The sequence below is a fragment of the Petaurus breviceps genome, unplaced genomic scaffold, assembly GCF_028583685.1.
Source record: "Petaurus breviceps papuanus isolate PSGF00001 unplaced genomic scaffold, PetGlider_PUasm1.0 175, whole genome shotgun sequence".
NCBI classification, from domain to species: Eukaryota; Metazoa; Chordata; class Mammalia; order Diprotodontia; family Petauridae; genus Petaurus; species Petaurus breviceps.
In genome coordinates, this window is record NW_027185764.1 from 2,693,302 (window position 1) to 2,708,703 (window position 15,402).

General features: G+C 38.4%; 1 protein-coding gene across 1 annotated transcript in view; it reads right to left on the reverse strand.

The window, feature by feature from the left end:
• The window catches only part of TRPM6 (transient receptor potential cation channel subfamily M member 6), a 209,344-nt gene that overhangs the window by 87,973 nt on the left and 105,969 nt on the right, over nt 1-15,402 (reverse strand). Inside the window, exons 17-19 of the mRNA XM_069084606.1 lie at nt 14,599-14,827; nt 10,014-10,166; nt 2,697-2,840 (exon numbers count right to left, since the gene is read on the reverse strand). Coding sequence (XP_068940707.1) covers nt 2,697-2,840; nt 10,014-10,166; nt 14,599-14,827 — 526 coding nt within the window. The remainder of the gene's footprint in view (nt 1-2,696; nt 2,841-10,013; nt 10,167-14,598; nt 14,828-15,402) is intronic.

Here is a 15,402-nt window from a genome sequence, read left to right on the forward strand (position 1 = left end):
CACCATCACTGCCACCACCTTTAGACACACATATTCTAGACACTGGACCAAAGAAATGAGCTGCAAAAAATGAAACATATAAGCATGATAGGCATTAGTCTCAGGTACTCTTTACCATAATATTTCCAAGTCAAATAGTCTCTATTAGCTATCTATTCTACCCAGCTATCCTAATTTTGGCTGCCTATTTTGCATGGTTTTTTTTAACATTCATCTTAAAATTGTTTATTCTGATTCTTAAAGTCATTTATTTAAATTACTGAAATCAGAAGATTAGAAAAATTGATTTAATTGGGGCAGCTAGGTGGCGCAGTGAATAGAGCACCAGCCCTGGAGTCAGGAGGACCTGAGTTCAAATCCAGCCTCAGACACGTAACACAAAACTAGCTGTGTGATCTTGGGCAAGTCACTTAATCCCAACTGCCCTCCAAAAAGCAAAAAAAAAAATTTTTTTTTATTTAATTGCTGTAATTGATTTAGGACTGGAAGGGCCTATAGAAAAATTATAGAATTATAATCAAGTTCGTCCTTCATTTTACAAATGAGGAAACTGTGACATTGAGAGTTTAAGTGACTTACATAGGTTTACAGAGAGGCAAGGTCTTCCTCATCTCAAATCCAGTTACCTAGCCACTGCACCACACTTCCTCTCAATTATGTACTTTTTACTTAAGTATGTGCTTACAATTAGTCTCCTTTCCAGTCTTTATTTTTTTAACACCTGAGTAACATTGTATTTACTAGGATTGCTTTCTAAAGTTAGTATATTCCCTGCTTTATACATACTGCAGAGAAACCAGTATAATTTTCTTTCAAAATCTGATGTTTCCTTGTATTCTGAGACATGTCTAAACAACTCTATAGCCATATAATAGTTGTTTACATTGATGTTTGGGCACCTCTACTGATGAAACTATTCTCCCAATGCATATCAGCAAACCCTCTATAACTTAAGAATTTTAGAGAGTTCCCTGGGCCCCTGAGAGATTACGTGATAGGCCCATGGTCAAACAGCCAGTATGGAGCACAGGTTCCAAGATCTCTTGATGGGGAGGCGAGCCCCCTACCCACTACAACACACTGCCTCCTCACTGATTTAGAAAACTAGGTAAATTAGAAAAAGGTTCTATGCATACCTGTAGACTACAAAATTTCTATTTTCTCAGTATTTCTACCATCCAAAATAGAACCATATCTGTTTATTGAATTTTTGACTTTTTAAGAAATACTATTACTCTTCTATTTCTTTTTTCCAAAAATCTGAGCTAACTATAGAATTATAATTCATATCTGACTTCTATACACAGGGAAGAAATTAAAGCTTCAAGAATTAGTGTACACAAATGCTCATTTTCATGGGGAAAAATATGAATGCATACACATATTTTATTTATCATTAAAGTTCTTTCCATAGACTTAGAATCCTAAAAACCCTTAGAAGCTTAAGCATCCTTAGAAAACTTTGATTTCAGTCTTCCTTTATAGTTAGAAAATCAAGAATAAGAAAAGGTAAGTGTAATGGGAATGGGAATTTGAAGATCTTCCCTGCCCCTTAATAGGCCTAATGGGTATTTGAAGACCTTCCCTGATTTGAAGATAAACTCTGCCCCCAATAGGCTAAATGTAGTCACCTGGAGCCTGTGGTGGGAGGAATTAACTGAAGGATAGAGCACAGCCACAGGAAGCTGGGAGTCAGAGTTAGAGAGACAGTGGGAGAGAGAAGCAAGGAGACAGAGAAGTTTGTGAGTAAATATTGATCTTATATTGGTTTGTGGGAAGGCTAAAGGATGGCATGGCTCTCTGCTACATTATGGTACATTAACTTTTATGTTGCTTTGATGGATTCAGCTTACTGGTTTTGGGATTCAGTTTTCTGATGTCTAAATAAATGTTTTGGTTCTGTCCTCTATATGGAGAGTTTGTTATATTTTGTGATCTAGCACTATATGAGACTACTTATAGTCACAGTTTGTGCTGTAGATATTGTATTGGCACTACAGTAAGTTACTTGGTCAATGTCACAAAGTTAATTTATTGCCACAAAGAAGGATGGGGGAAAAAGAAGCATTTATTAAATAATTACTATGTGAAGGGCACTGTGCTAAGCATCTTACAAATATTATTTCCTTTGAGCTTCCCAACAATCCTGTCAGGATAGTACTATTATTATCCCCATTTTACAGCTGAGGAACCTAAGGCAGGCGGAGTTTAAGTGACTTCTTCATGGTCACATAGCCAGGAAGTGTCTGAGGCTTGGATTTTACTTCCATTTTTCCTGACTCCAGGCCCAGAATTCTATCCATTTGACCATCCAGCTACCATAACCAGTCCAATGAATCTAGTCAAGTGTTCTTTCTACTACAATTAATCTAATCTAACATGATTTTCTCAAAAACACAGTGAGAAAACAAGGAACTGCAAAGTCCTCTTAGGTCATCCATAAGATCCAATACCATGAGTTCCTAAAATCTCGTCAGAAAGCAAGCTTATATTTCCATTCCTGAAAGTTTTGTCCCTTCCTCTCCCCTACTTGCTTACACTTGTCAACATCCTCTGTATCATCATTTAGACATTCAAAGTACTTCCTCCCCTTGTTGGCACATTTCCTTCTTGAAGGAAAAAATAAATCAGCAATGCTTTAGCATTTCTGTAATCACTGATTACTACTGTGAATATGATTTGAAGCAGTGACCAACCGTGTAAAACCAGAACTTGACAATTGGAGCATTGTAGAATTCGTAGACTTTTCTGGTACTGGGAAGGCTTTGGAGCCCACGATGCAAGGCAAAGTTCTGACTTTCATCAGGTTTCTCATCAGATGCCTTTTCAAAATCATAATCCTAGGGGTTTAAAGAGAGAAAAAAATGAAAAATATTTGTTTTATTCTCAGGAAACACACCATTCCACAGAATACCCTGGGACAAAAGAAAAAGCCTGAAAAGATAATTTGTTATTATGGAAACCAACTGATTAGTGAATCCACTTTCCCTGTGATAATAAATTCGATTCATTTGCAAGTCATTGGTCCTCTCAGAGAATGAAGAATGAACAATGACAGTAACAACAACCTTAAAAGAGAGACAGCTGACATAGGGAATAGAGAGATGTCTTGGAGGCAGGAAACCTTGAGCTCAAGTCCCACCTTTGACACACATTGGTATAATCCCAGGCAAGTAATTTATTCTTTTAGCATACTCAGTAACTCTTTAGATTTCTAAGTTATGGAATAATTGCTGATTCATGTTCATGGAAGGGTCAGCATCCTACACTGATTAAATTACAAGTTCACAACTCAGTGAGTAAAGAGACAGAAGCTACGCATCTGAAACTATATCTATTTTTGTCTGGAACTAGGAGCTCATAGATGGAATTTCTTTCTTTCTTTTTTTTTTGGAGGGCAGTTGGGGTTAAGTGACTTGCCCAAGGTCACACAGCTAGTTTTTTGTGTTAAGTGTCTGAGGCTGGATTTGAACTCAGGTCCTCCTGACTCCAGGGCCGGTGCTCTATTCGCTGTGCCACCTAGCTGCCTCATAGATGGAACTTCTTCTGTGGAAACTCCCTCCACCAAAACAGAAAGGCAACTGTAATTTTTAGTCTTATAAGTTGCCTCGGGCACCAAAAGGTTAAATCACTAGCTCATGGTGACATAACTAACATGTATCAGGGGCAGAATACTAAATGCTGCTCTCTAGCCACTGTGTCATGCTGTCTCTTATTGCTTTATAGTCCTATTCCCTTTATTATCTCTATTGTGCAAATGAGAAAACTGATCCACCAAGCACTTTAATGTCTTTTTCACTGTCATAGAAAAAGGCAGGTGCATGGTATTGGGTGGAGTGGGGAGGGGAGTGGGGGAAATGAACCTTTATCACAATTTAGAATACAAGTGAGTAATCGATTTTATTCTGGATACATGGTATCCCGAAAGTCTTAATGCAGTTTTAAGCATGGCCTAGACCTGCAATAAGTCTTTTGGTATATACTGTTTAATTCACAAACCCAAGCAAGGACACGTTATCAATCAGCACATAGAGAAGTGCATCTTTATGGGACAAGAGGGCTCCTAATATCATCCATTGCCTGCAAATACTTATAGCATACATAAACACTATTAGACTGGATTCTCAACTGGTCACGACTGACCTTAGGGGCAGCTCATTCTGTTTCAAGGGAGGAGAAACAGATTGGCTAATCTCCTAGCCTTTTATTAGCCTTAGAAGTATGAGTCAGGCTAGATTCTGTATCTTGGTTGTCCTTATACACTTACTGGGGTAAAGGCATACAAACCATAAAGGTTAGATGTGACTCCCCATTTCCACTTGAAATGGAGGCTTATTCTGAAATTGAATTATTCGTGTCAGTTTCTCTCTGCCTCTTTCTCTGCCTCACCCCCCCTCTGTCTCTGTCTCTGTCTCTGTCTCTCTGTCTCTCTCTCTGTCTCTCTCTCTGTCTCTGTCTCTGTCTCTCTCTCTCTCTCTCTCTCTCTGTCTCTCTCTCTCTCTGCCTCTCTCTCTCTTTCTCTGTCTCTCTCTCCCGATGTGTCTCTGTTTCTGTGTGTGCATCTCTGTCTCTCTTTCTCTCTCTGTGTCTCTCCGTCTCTGTCTCTCTCCATGTGTCTCTGTTTCTGTTTGTGTGCATATCTGTCTTTCTCTGTCTCTTTGTCTCTCTCTTTCTTTGTCTCTCTGTCTCTCTCTCCCTGTCTCTCTGTGTCTCTGTGTCTCTCTCTGTCTCTCTCTCTGTCTCTGTTTCTCTCTCTCTCTCTCTGTCTCTTCTCTCTCTGTCTCTCTCTCTCTGTCTCTCTCTCTGTCTCTCTCTCTGTCTCTCTGTTTCTCTCTCTCTGTGTCTCTCTGTGTCTCTCTGTCTCTCTCTGTCTCTCCGTCTCTCTCTGTCTCTCTGTCTCTCTGTCTCTGTCTCTCTCTCTGTCTCTCTCTGTCTCTGTCTTTGTCTCTGTCTCTCTCTCTCTCTCTCTCTCTCTGTCTCTGTCTCTGTCTCTCTCTCTCTCTCACTCTGTCTCTCTCTCTCTGTCTCTTTCTCTTCCCATCACCACAAAGTATGTATTTTTTCTTTGTTAGGAGCTCTTTCTACTAAGACCAATAAGCCATTCTATCTCTCCAAAGTAATCACAAAAATCTCCCTCAAAGCCAGGCCTACACAGATGAAAATTAGTCAGTTATTCAGTTCAAAAGAACAATCTCTACCTTTGCTTTATCATCAAAATAACTGACCTCGAGAGAAATGATTCTGTGACCTAGACTATTCAGATGAATTATCTGTAATTCCTAAATAACTGAATTATTGTCGAATTATCACTTCCTTTGATACACTGAGTCCTGAACTGTGCCTAGAGCCAGAAGAATCCATTTGAATCCTAGCAGGTTGGAGCCAGAGTACAGTTGGAATAGCCTAGAAAATCAGTGACTTACTGAGATCTTAATGGCATAAATACCACTTAGGAAGAGCTCAGTAGGTAATTGTGGTAATGAGTTTCCTATTAAATAACTTTTTGTTTGTAAGATGTTTTCTACAGTAGCATTCCATCAGATCTGAATTGCCCTTGGTTATTACAGTAATTTGGCAGAGATAATCAAATGCTAATTGATGTTATCCCTGGAAAGAATGCTGCATTCCCAAGAGTAAACTGCCATGATAAAGAGTCCAGAACTATAGTGGAAAAACAGAAAAACTGGACCATAAGAAACAGGAGGCCAGAGCTGGAGCTCCCCCTCTAGCAAATGAGTATGAACAAGTCACTTAGTCTCTGAATTTCAGTCTCCTTAACTATAAAATGGAGAGAATAACATTTTCATGACTTACTTCATAGGGTTGTTGTAAGAAATATGCAGGGCAGTTAGGTGGCACAGTGAATAGAGCACCAGCCCTGGAGTCAGGAGGACCTGAGTTCAAATCCAGCCTCAGACACTTGACACTTACTAGCCGTGTGACCTTGGGAAAGTCACGTGAACCCCAATTGCCCTGCTTTCCCCCCTCCAAAAAGTTAAAAAGAAAGCATCAGTATTATGCAGTGTTTTACATTTCAGCATGAAACTTTCTTAGGCCACTTTTTCCTTTTATCATATATCAACATAAGCAAAAAACCAAACAAACAAAATAAAAATCCTATTACAATGATCAAGCTAGATTGAAGATGGTACTTCCACGATGACAAAAAAAGTGTGACTGCTTCAACTACTTAGTTGCTACTTGGTTGTTTATGTGTTGTGGAGCACCCCCATCCAGCCAGGTCCAAACCCTAACCAGAAAAGCCAGGACTTGAGCACAATTACGTTACAATCAAATTTCAATTATTCAATATAGGGAAGTGTGTCATATCTATTATCTGTGCAAGCAAGTCTAATTTCCATTCAACAAAGAAGCCATTTCTGAGCAACTCTCAGTCTCAGAGTCCTGAGAGACTGACCATTTGGTCGAAGGATCTGGCTTCCTGCCATTCTCCTCATACCTGCCAAAAGTTTTTCCCTCTGGAGAAAGAAATGCCTTTTGAGAAGCTGTATTGTAGTTTCCCATACACACACTCAGAAAGCGTTCTTTGCTTAACACTTGAAAGAAAATGCAAATACATTTTTTTTTGCCATTATATACCCTTAAATAGCTTTCTTTGGTGTTCATTTCAACAAATCCCTTTACTGTGTGAAGTATAAGGGCTATTAAGTACAAAATCAACAGAAATCTAAGCAGAATGTTTCAGAAGCAAAGAGTGACTCCTGTATTTGAAGGACTTATTACAGGAAAGGTAAATACCAATTCTCCCGTACCGTTTTAGCTAAATTGCATAAATCTCCTACTAAGAATAGAGTCTTTACTATAATAATGCAATTATCTAACCAATAAAAATCTCAGTCTTAATTGACTTTACTAGCCCAGCACCACAAGCAGTAAGTGTGTCTAGCATTCTTCAGAAAACTCTTAGGAGCTCGCTGACATGTGCCTACTTTATTTTTATTAACTCTCCAGGAAGCAGAAATGAGACTTTTAAGTGCGTGTGTGTGTGTGTGTACAAACTAGAGTAAAATTCAGAAGAAATAACTCCAATGTTTACATCAATAAAAAAATTTTTAAATATAAACACATCTGAAACTCAGAAGAGCTCAGAAGGTGTTCTGGGCAGCTAACACAATCATGGTACACTGAAAAGCAATGCATATGGAGTCAAGATACAAGAGTGTGAGCCTCAACTGTAATATTTATTAACTCTATGACCATGGCAAGTCATTTAACCCCACTGTGCCTCAGTTTCCTCAACTGTAATAGTATATGTATTTTCTTATCTAACAGGGTTATTGCCAGAAAGTGCTCTGTAAAATTCAAAAAGCTACATGTGGTTAGGTAGTATGATCATTATTATTTAACCCATGAGGTATCCAAAGTATGATACTGTCTCACCCAACTACCATGTGCAATAATATTTCTACAGAAGAGCTATACAACATTCTAATTTAGAATGCTCTGATCTGCAATGTTAATGGAATATAAGATCTTCCCCATCCATGACCACATGTGTCCCGTTTTCCTTGGACAAGGGCCTTGTTCCCATGTCTAAAGGTACGCAGGTATTTCAGTCAGAGCTGTGATCCATCCTGAGTCACATAGTGGGGGAGGAACTTGCCTAAAGGGAAGCTTGCTTAGGGCACTCTTGCTTGTAGGAAGGCTTTCACACCTCTTGGTACTTAGTCAATTAGGCACTGAGTCACATGAGTTGTTATGCCTTCTGCCTGTGAGTCTACTAGTTGAAAACTATATATACTGAGAGGTTGGTATTTTACTTTGGGGGTTCGCTTATGAGAAGGACCTTTTGATTCCCTGGATGGGACTCTGAGTAGCTGTTTGTTAAGAACGTCCCCCTCCAACTACTCAGAGGTTTGTGCTCTCCTGGTCTGCTGGTGTATGGAGGTGGTTGTATTACTTTGTTCAGACAGTAGGAGCCCTGTCTGTTGAATCTCTGTGCTAATTTCTCTGCTTGTATTTTTTTCCATGTTTAAGGTGCTGACCTTTTCCCTGAACTAGTGAATGTAATTAAAGATTACTGACCCCTTTAAAAGTCATATTTCCTTTAGCAAAACAGATCAAAGAACCTGTGCTAGCAGCACTCCTGGGTGTGCTAGGGTGCTTGCTGATACATGACCCCAGCACCCATGCTACAAGACCTGGAACTTTCCTTCCCTTTTCCTCTATTACCTACAATACAGTAAAAACTGTAAAGTAAAACAAGTAAGAAGTAAAAACAAGAAGAAAAGGGAAGGGGAGATTAAGATTTCTGGAGCATAATGAGTAGGAACTGGGATCTACAGGATTTAAAGGCCTGTGAGTTGCAAAGTCATCTTGCTGGTATAGCTATGTGAGACCCTTCTTAGTCCTAGCTGGCTCCCGGGTCATGACATTTTTTCCTGGGGGTTGTAGGAACGCTAATGCTAACTTGCCTTTCTTCTACCATCACCTGTGACTTCTATGAGCCTTTGCTTACAGATGGTCTGCAGTCATTGTCTTCTGTGTTTGTATCTTGGATGAGTCTATCACCATAATAGCTCTTTATTTGGGGAGTCCTTTTCTTCCATTCTTCCAAAATCACTTCCCAGTTTGGAACTTTGGTTGGGGCCAGATTCTACACACTTCTAAAGGGAGTGTCTGGGCCTTGTTTGGTACTAATTTGTATAATGTTATTAATATATAATTATAAGTATGTATATAATTAATAATCCTATGTATCATACAGAACATAATATATAAATAATTCAATGTTATATAATTACAGTATGCAATATAACAAATACATCTTAATAGATATTTTATAAGCATTCAGTGTCATAGAAGATGCTTACTACCTTCTCAAAGGGAGATGATATCTGAAGGGACCCTGATGTTGGGAAAGATTGAAGGCTAAAGGAAAAGGAGACAGCAGAGGATGAGATGGATAGATAATGTCATGGAAGCAATGAACATGAGCTTGGACAGACTTTGGGAGATAGTGGAGAATACAAGGATCTGAAGGGTAACAGTATTTGTGGTCACGAAGAGACCGACATGACCAAATGACTGAACAACAACAAAGCCAAACATTTCAATAGAAAGAAAATGAGTGAAGCAAGATGGTGAATACCCCTCTGAAGATGGACTAAAAAGAGGTAAGTGGCAATGTAAGTTAACAAGGTGAGTCTGTCTGAGATACAGAGTAAAGGCAAGGCAAGTCACAAAGCATCTGTAAAGCACCTGCTAGTGCCAGGCTCTGTGCTAAGCCTTAGGGATACAGAGAAAGAAAAAACAGTCCCTGCTGTCAAGGAGCTCACAGTTCAATGGCGGAGACAACACACAAACTACTACATGCAAACAAAATATAGACACAATTACACTGGTGATAATCTCAGGGGGGAAACACTAATGTGAATAAAGATTGGGAAAGGCTAACAGTATTCTTAGACTAAAACAAATGCAGATATTTGTATGAGTGGAATGGAGAAGATTCCAACAAAAAGTATGAATCTACGATTCTGTAAAGTAGTCCAGAAATATGGGGATCCCCACTAATGGTTACTTAGAAGTGTTAAAGAAACCCCTTCTGCCAATCACACAGTAAAAGGAAAGTCAAACTTAACTACGTAGATATGAAAAACATCCCTCTCTTTATTATTAAAACATGGAACATTCTGATTAATAAATATTTGTATTCACAATTATATATATATATGTATACATTTATATAATATCCAGACTACTACAAATTTTCAACTAGAATCCTGGCTGAGGAAGAATGGGAGACACAAAAATATTGTTATGTTCAGTAAAGCTCAAGATTCCAAAGGCATTTCAACCTCTTGTCATGTCTTGGGATCATTATTATGAATATAAATAATCCCTCAGCCAAAGCTGACAAGTTTTGGTTAATAGAGTTCTGGCGGACATTAAGTCATAAAATAGAGTTGGCTGGGGGTTGAGTGTAAGGGTGGGGGAGAAGGAGAACAAAAATCTTGTGAGAATTCAATTGACTTTCATCTCACACTTACCCCTGAGACATGTCCTTTGGTACTGCTGGAACTCTGGTCACCATTATGCCACGCAAACTGAGAGTCTTGTGACTGGGGAACATGTGACATTTCTGCCTTGCTTTTGAATTCTAACATCAATATGGTGGGGGGTAAAAGGATACTTATGATTACCTTTAAAAGAAAACAAAGCAGAAAAATTAATAAAACCCCAAAAGAGATCGTTAGGTGGCACAGTAGCTATTGCCCTGGAATTTGATTCAGGAAGATGCGAGTTCAAGTTATGTTATATGTTATATGTTAGTTATATGACCCTGGACAAATCACAGTCATTCTGGGCCTCATCTGTTAAATGGTGATATGTAAGGATCAAATGAAGTAATATATGTAAGGGATTTTTCAAACCTTAAATCACTACATAAATGCTAGTTATCATTAAATCACTTTTCTATGACACTTTCCAGTTTACAAATACACAACTGCCCCCTCTAAGTAATGTAGTGCAAGTATTATCCTTGACTTACAGATGGGGAAACTGAGGCCACAAGTTATTGTCCAAGATCACATTGTTACTAAATGGACTTTTAAAAGGATCTTTTTTTTTCATCTTTTATGAGACAGTATTATTTCATTTATGAATTTTACAGTGTTTGGAAAATTCCCCAAATCAACGTCCTTTACATCTTCTGAACTAGAGCCAGATTACTTCTGAAACCTGACCAATTGAGAAGCTTCTTTTTTTGCCTTGTCTCTCTCCTTCAAGGTCAAAATGCTTACTTGCAATGCCAGAGAGATAAGATTAAAAAAAAAAAAATAAGCCCCCTGGCCTGGTCTAGAACCAAAGTCTTCCAACTCCAAATACATTGCCCTTTCTAAGGTAACACATTGCGCTTCCATTACAATCTCAAATACCATTGTGAACCTACGGTACAAAATGACATCCAGATCATTGTTTTTTCTGACAGAAGCACCATGGGATATATGCAATCAATCAATATTTATTAAGTGGATACTGTGTTCCAGATACTGTGCTAAACATTGGGAATACAAAAAGAGGCATCCGTGCCCACAAGGAGCTTACAATCTAATGGATTTGTTGAGGAAGGGTATGGCTTTCTTCCATGACTTTGACCCCAAATATCCTTTGACCTACCTAAAAGCATTAAGTATTATACTACCCATAAATTTATCTAAAGCTTTCTAAAAACTATTATTTTCAAGCTGTACCATTCAGCACATAACAAAACTCAGGGTAAAGACTTCCACGGTTATTCTGGAATTTGGTGGAGGAAAAACAAAAAGCAAAACATAAGCTATTTGAGGGCAGGAACGACTTTTATTTTTCCTTTGTCTCCTAAGAACACAGGATTTTTTTTCTGACTAGCATCTGTAGTTACAAGGATATGGACAACTCTCAGTAAGGAAATTTCTTCTCCTGACACAGACTTACAACCTATAGTCTTAGAGAGTTCCCTGGAGCGCTAGGAGGTAAAATGACTTACTTTGTAGGATGGCACAGACAATAGATGTCAGAGATGGGACTTGAGCCCAGATTGTCCTGACTTTCACCTTCCCACAGACTAGATGCAAAATACATTTCGAATGAAGGATAATCTTATTCATATCCTGTATATTGTGTTAGCTTATAGCTCAATCTTTGCTTTCAACCTTCATCTTTCAAGAAATAAGATACTTTTTCTAGTCTGACTTTCCATGCAAAAAATTCTCTAATTCTGCTATTTTTGGAAGTAGGGTTGTTATTCTGCGTTTCTTTTTTTAAAGTAGAATCTAGCACAATGTGAAATATTCTCCCCACAGATGTATCATGGTTTTATATTACATGTTTTTTTGTTTTTGTTATCCTCTTCCTGATGCTGCGTTGACCTTTGGGGCCACAAATGGTCACTGGGCCAGTGTCTTCAGAGAACGGTCTCCAATAGCTTCCAGATCCATTTTCCAGGACTAGTTCTGATCCTTTTACCTTATCATTATGATAGGATTATTATTGTGGCTGTAGTTCATCCTTTATTCTCAAAAAGGATCAATGATATCATGAGTATGATGTCTTGACTTGTACATGAATTGGATTTGAGTGAGGCAGAGCTGGGAAAAGTCACATCAATCTCACTCTCTCCTCCAGTCATCGGAGTCCAGAGGCAAGACAAAGATCAAGATGACTGGTGATCGCATTTGGGTGATTTGGGTTTAAGGACTTCCTTAAGCACAATACCCCATCTCTTATCTGTGCCTGGGCAGTGGCTATCCCTCAGGCCTCGGAATCTAAGCCCACTCACCTCCACCTCTGGTTTTCTGGACTTCTGTCAAATCTCTGCTCTAGTCCCACCTTCTTCAGGAGACCATTCCCTATCCTCCCAACTAAACACAAATAATTCTGGCTTTCATTGAATGGCCAACAATGGGCCCAGTCCAAGCCTCTGAGCTTCACTGGTTAGTTTTGATGGCTTGGAATGAGTGTAAATAGTAACTGTTTTCTCTTTAGGCCAGAAACTCCAAGGTCCTTCCCTCTCTAAATGCTATCTTTGGGACTGTAAATTGGACCATCTTTTAGCTCAATTCTTGCCTTAGCCCATAGTCATTGAATGGGTGTGACTTAAGACAAAGTGAGACCTGAGAAAGACCTTAATTTAGAAAGGCCAAGGTCACTTGCAAGGTCCATGGCCACTGCATCCTGGGCCATCCCCAGTCATCTTGACATTTGTCTTGCCACTGGACTCTGATTATATGGATTATTTCTTATCTAAATATCTTCCTTTATTTTCTTATAATTAAGCTCATTTTTGAGATCTTTCTGTAATTTGTCCTCATCAGCTAAGAAGTTTACTACCAAGAAAACTTAATGCTCTTTCTAAACTCAATCTCAATACACAGAGTGCAATCACTAATGAATTAGAAAGTAAGTCATTTATTTGACTAGTTAAAATATTGGTTAGTAAAGAGTATGGTTCAGTGCACTTAAGCTCCCTCCACAGTTCTAGCTATGATATAGCAGCTAGTTGACCAAGTAGTCAGAAAAACCTAAGTTCAAAACCAGTCTCTGACACTTCCTAGCTATGTGACCTTGGTCTAGTCACTTAACTTTTATTTGTCTTCATTTTCTCACCTGTAAAATGAGAGTAATATCATCACCTGCCTCCCAGAATTGTTTTGAGGATCAAATGATATAACATTTTATAAAGTGATTTGAAACCTTAAAGCACTATATAAATTATAGCTATTATTATTGTTATCATGCCAAACTAATATCACTGGCACACTGTGTGATACTGAGCAAGACACTTACTATCAGCTTCTAACAACAAAATGGGACAATAAGGCAGACAAGATAGTGTTAGACTCTGGTAGAGAAATACAGGTATGAATCCTGCTCTGGACTCTTACTTAGCTGGGAGATCCAAGGTAAATCACTTATCTTGGCCTCAGTTTCCTCCTCTGTAAAATGAGGATAATAGCACCTAACTCATGGAACTGGTGTGACTATAAAATGAGATTGCATTTAAAGCATTTTGTAAACCTTAATGTGCTATAAAATTGCTAGCTATCTGATGATGATGATGAAATTAGGGAAACAGGAAGGGAAGAGAAAATAAAGGAAGGGGAGGAAAGAGTGTTGTGTTGATTATAAAGGCTGTTATTTGTCCTTTTCACTGAACTCAATAACATGTGTTTATTAATTTCAACCATGCAATAAAGCTCAAGGCCAGAGTGGAAAATTAAAGGCCAATTGTAATTAAGACTTGGTTAAATTACCCTTAAAAATTCCAGGCTATAATTGCCTTGGGTAATAGTGGGCTGGATGTTGGAGATGATCAATTGGGTGAAGAGGTGAGGTTCTGGACAATGTAATCTATTCATACATGGCAAAATACAGTATAATTAGTGGGTGGAAAATATTGCAAACTTCATTTGGTTTTCTGTTGTTTGCTTCCTAGGGAGGCTTAGCAGGTTGGTAAAACAAATAAACAAAAAAAATTTTTAAAAGTGAGATCAGAATTAAGGGAGCTTCTAATGGGGAAAAAAACATCTAGGGGCATCTAGATGGCACAGTGAATACAGCATTGGCCCTGAAGTCAGGAGGACCTGAGTTCAAATCCAACCTCAGACACTTGACACTTACTACCTGTGTGACCTTGGGCAAGTCACTTAACCCCAATTGCCCTGTCTTCCCTCCTTCAAAAAAGTTTTGAAATAAAATTTAAAAAAACTTAACCATCATTTGAACTTCTGATCATGCATTTTTATGGTGATTTCACATCTAACTTTGGACCTTCAAACATCCCTTTGAGGAATATAGGATAGGCCTTTTAGAGATAAGCAAAACCAAGAAACAGAATAAATAGTGTACAGAAAGAGGCACAGAATTTTTTAAATGTACTGAAATCAGGTCCTAACTTTCCACTTACTTACATTAGCTGTGACCTTATTTAAAACATTTAGCTTTCTTGAGCCTCAGTTTTTTTTTTCACGTAAAATGAGGATAACATCTGAAACACCTTCATCCATAAGGCTCAAATGAGATCACATATGTGAAAATACTTTGTATTTGACAAAATTGAGGTAGCAAAATAATTATTATTACAATGATTACCTTTAACCATGAGTTTTTGGTCATTTTCAGACGTCCCATCCACATATCAGTCAGTAGCATCTGAGTACAAGTGTGAGAAACAAAAGATCGCAGCCCCACAGACACAGCCAGCTTCAAGCAGGTGGAGTTACTCCAGTTTTTAAGTTCATAGGTCAGCAGCTTCATGGCCATTCTCTCATTCTGCTTAAATGCCTTTTCCAATACATCCAGAGCTAGCTGACCAAACTCTCTATTACACAATAAAAACATGGAAAAACATGAATCAGAGTCCTAAAATGAGTGAAAGACTTAGAAAGACTTCAAGGTCAATTTTACTGCATTTAAAAAGTTTGCAGAAGGAAATTTAAAAGTCCTTAGAGATTATTACACAGGAGATAATGACTAGCTGTTCTCCATATCCATACGGGACAAAATGAAAAAATTTAAGCTACAGCTTAAGAAATGTAGTTTTAGCTGAGGTTACCTAACCTTTTCAAAGGAATAAGCTTTTTTTTTATTTCTCTGAAGACTGAGAGTGATAATCAAGCTCATGAGCAAGAAAAAGGAAAAGATGGAGAGAAGCTTATGACTCTATTCTCTCCCACAATGGGAAATGCCCATGTAACCCACAGGGATGGGAACTGGTAGCATTCCCTTCCCCTTGACCAACCTAGTAAGGATCCATGAGAAATCATTCGGGTGAGGATCCCTACACTCGATAGGAGGAAAGCTGCCCTCCACAAAAAAGTCTGCTAAGTACCAGAAACGAATGACAAAGGACGGTTGTAGAATCCCTTTCTATTAAGCATTTCAAAATTTAGTACT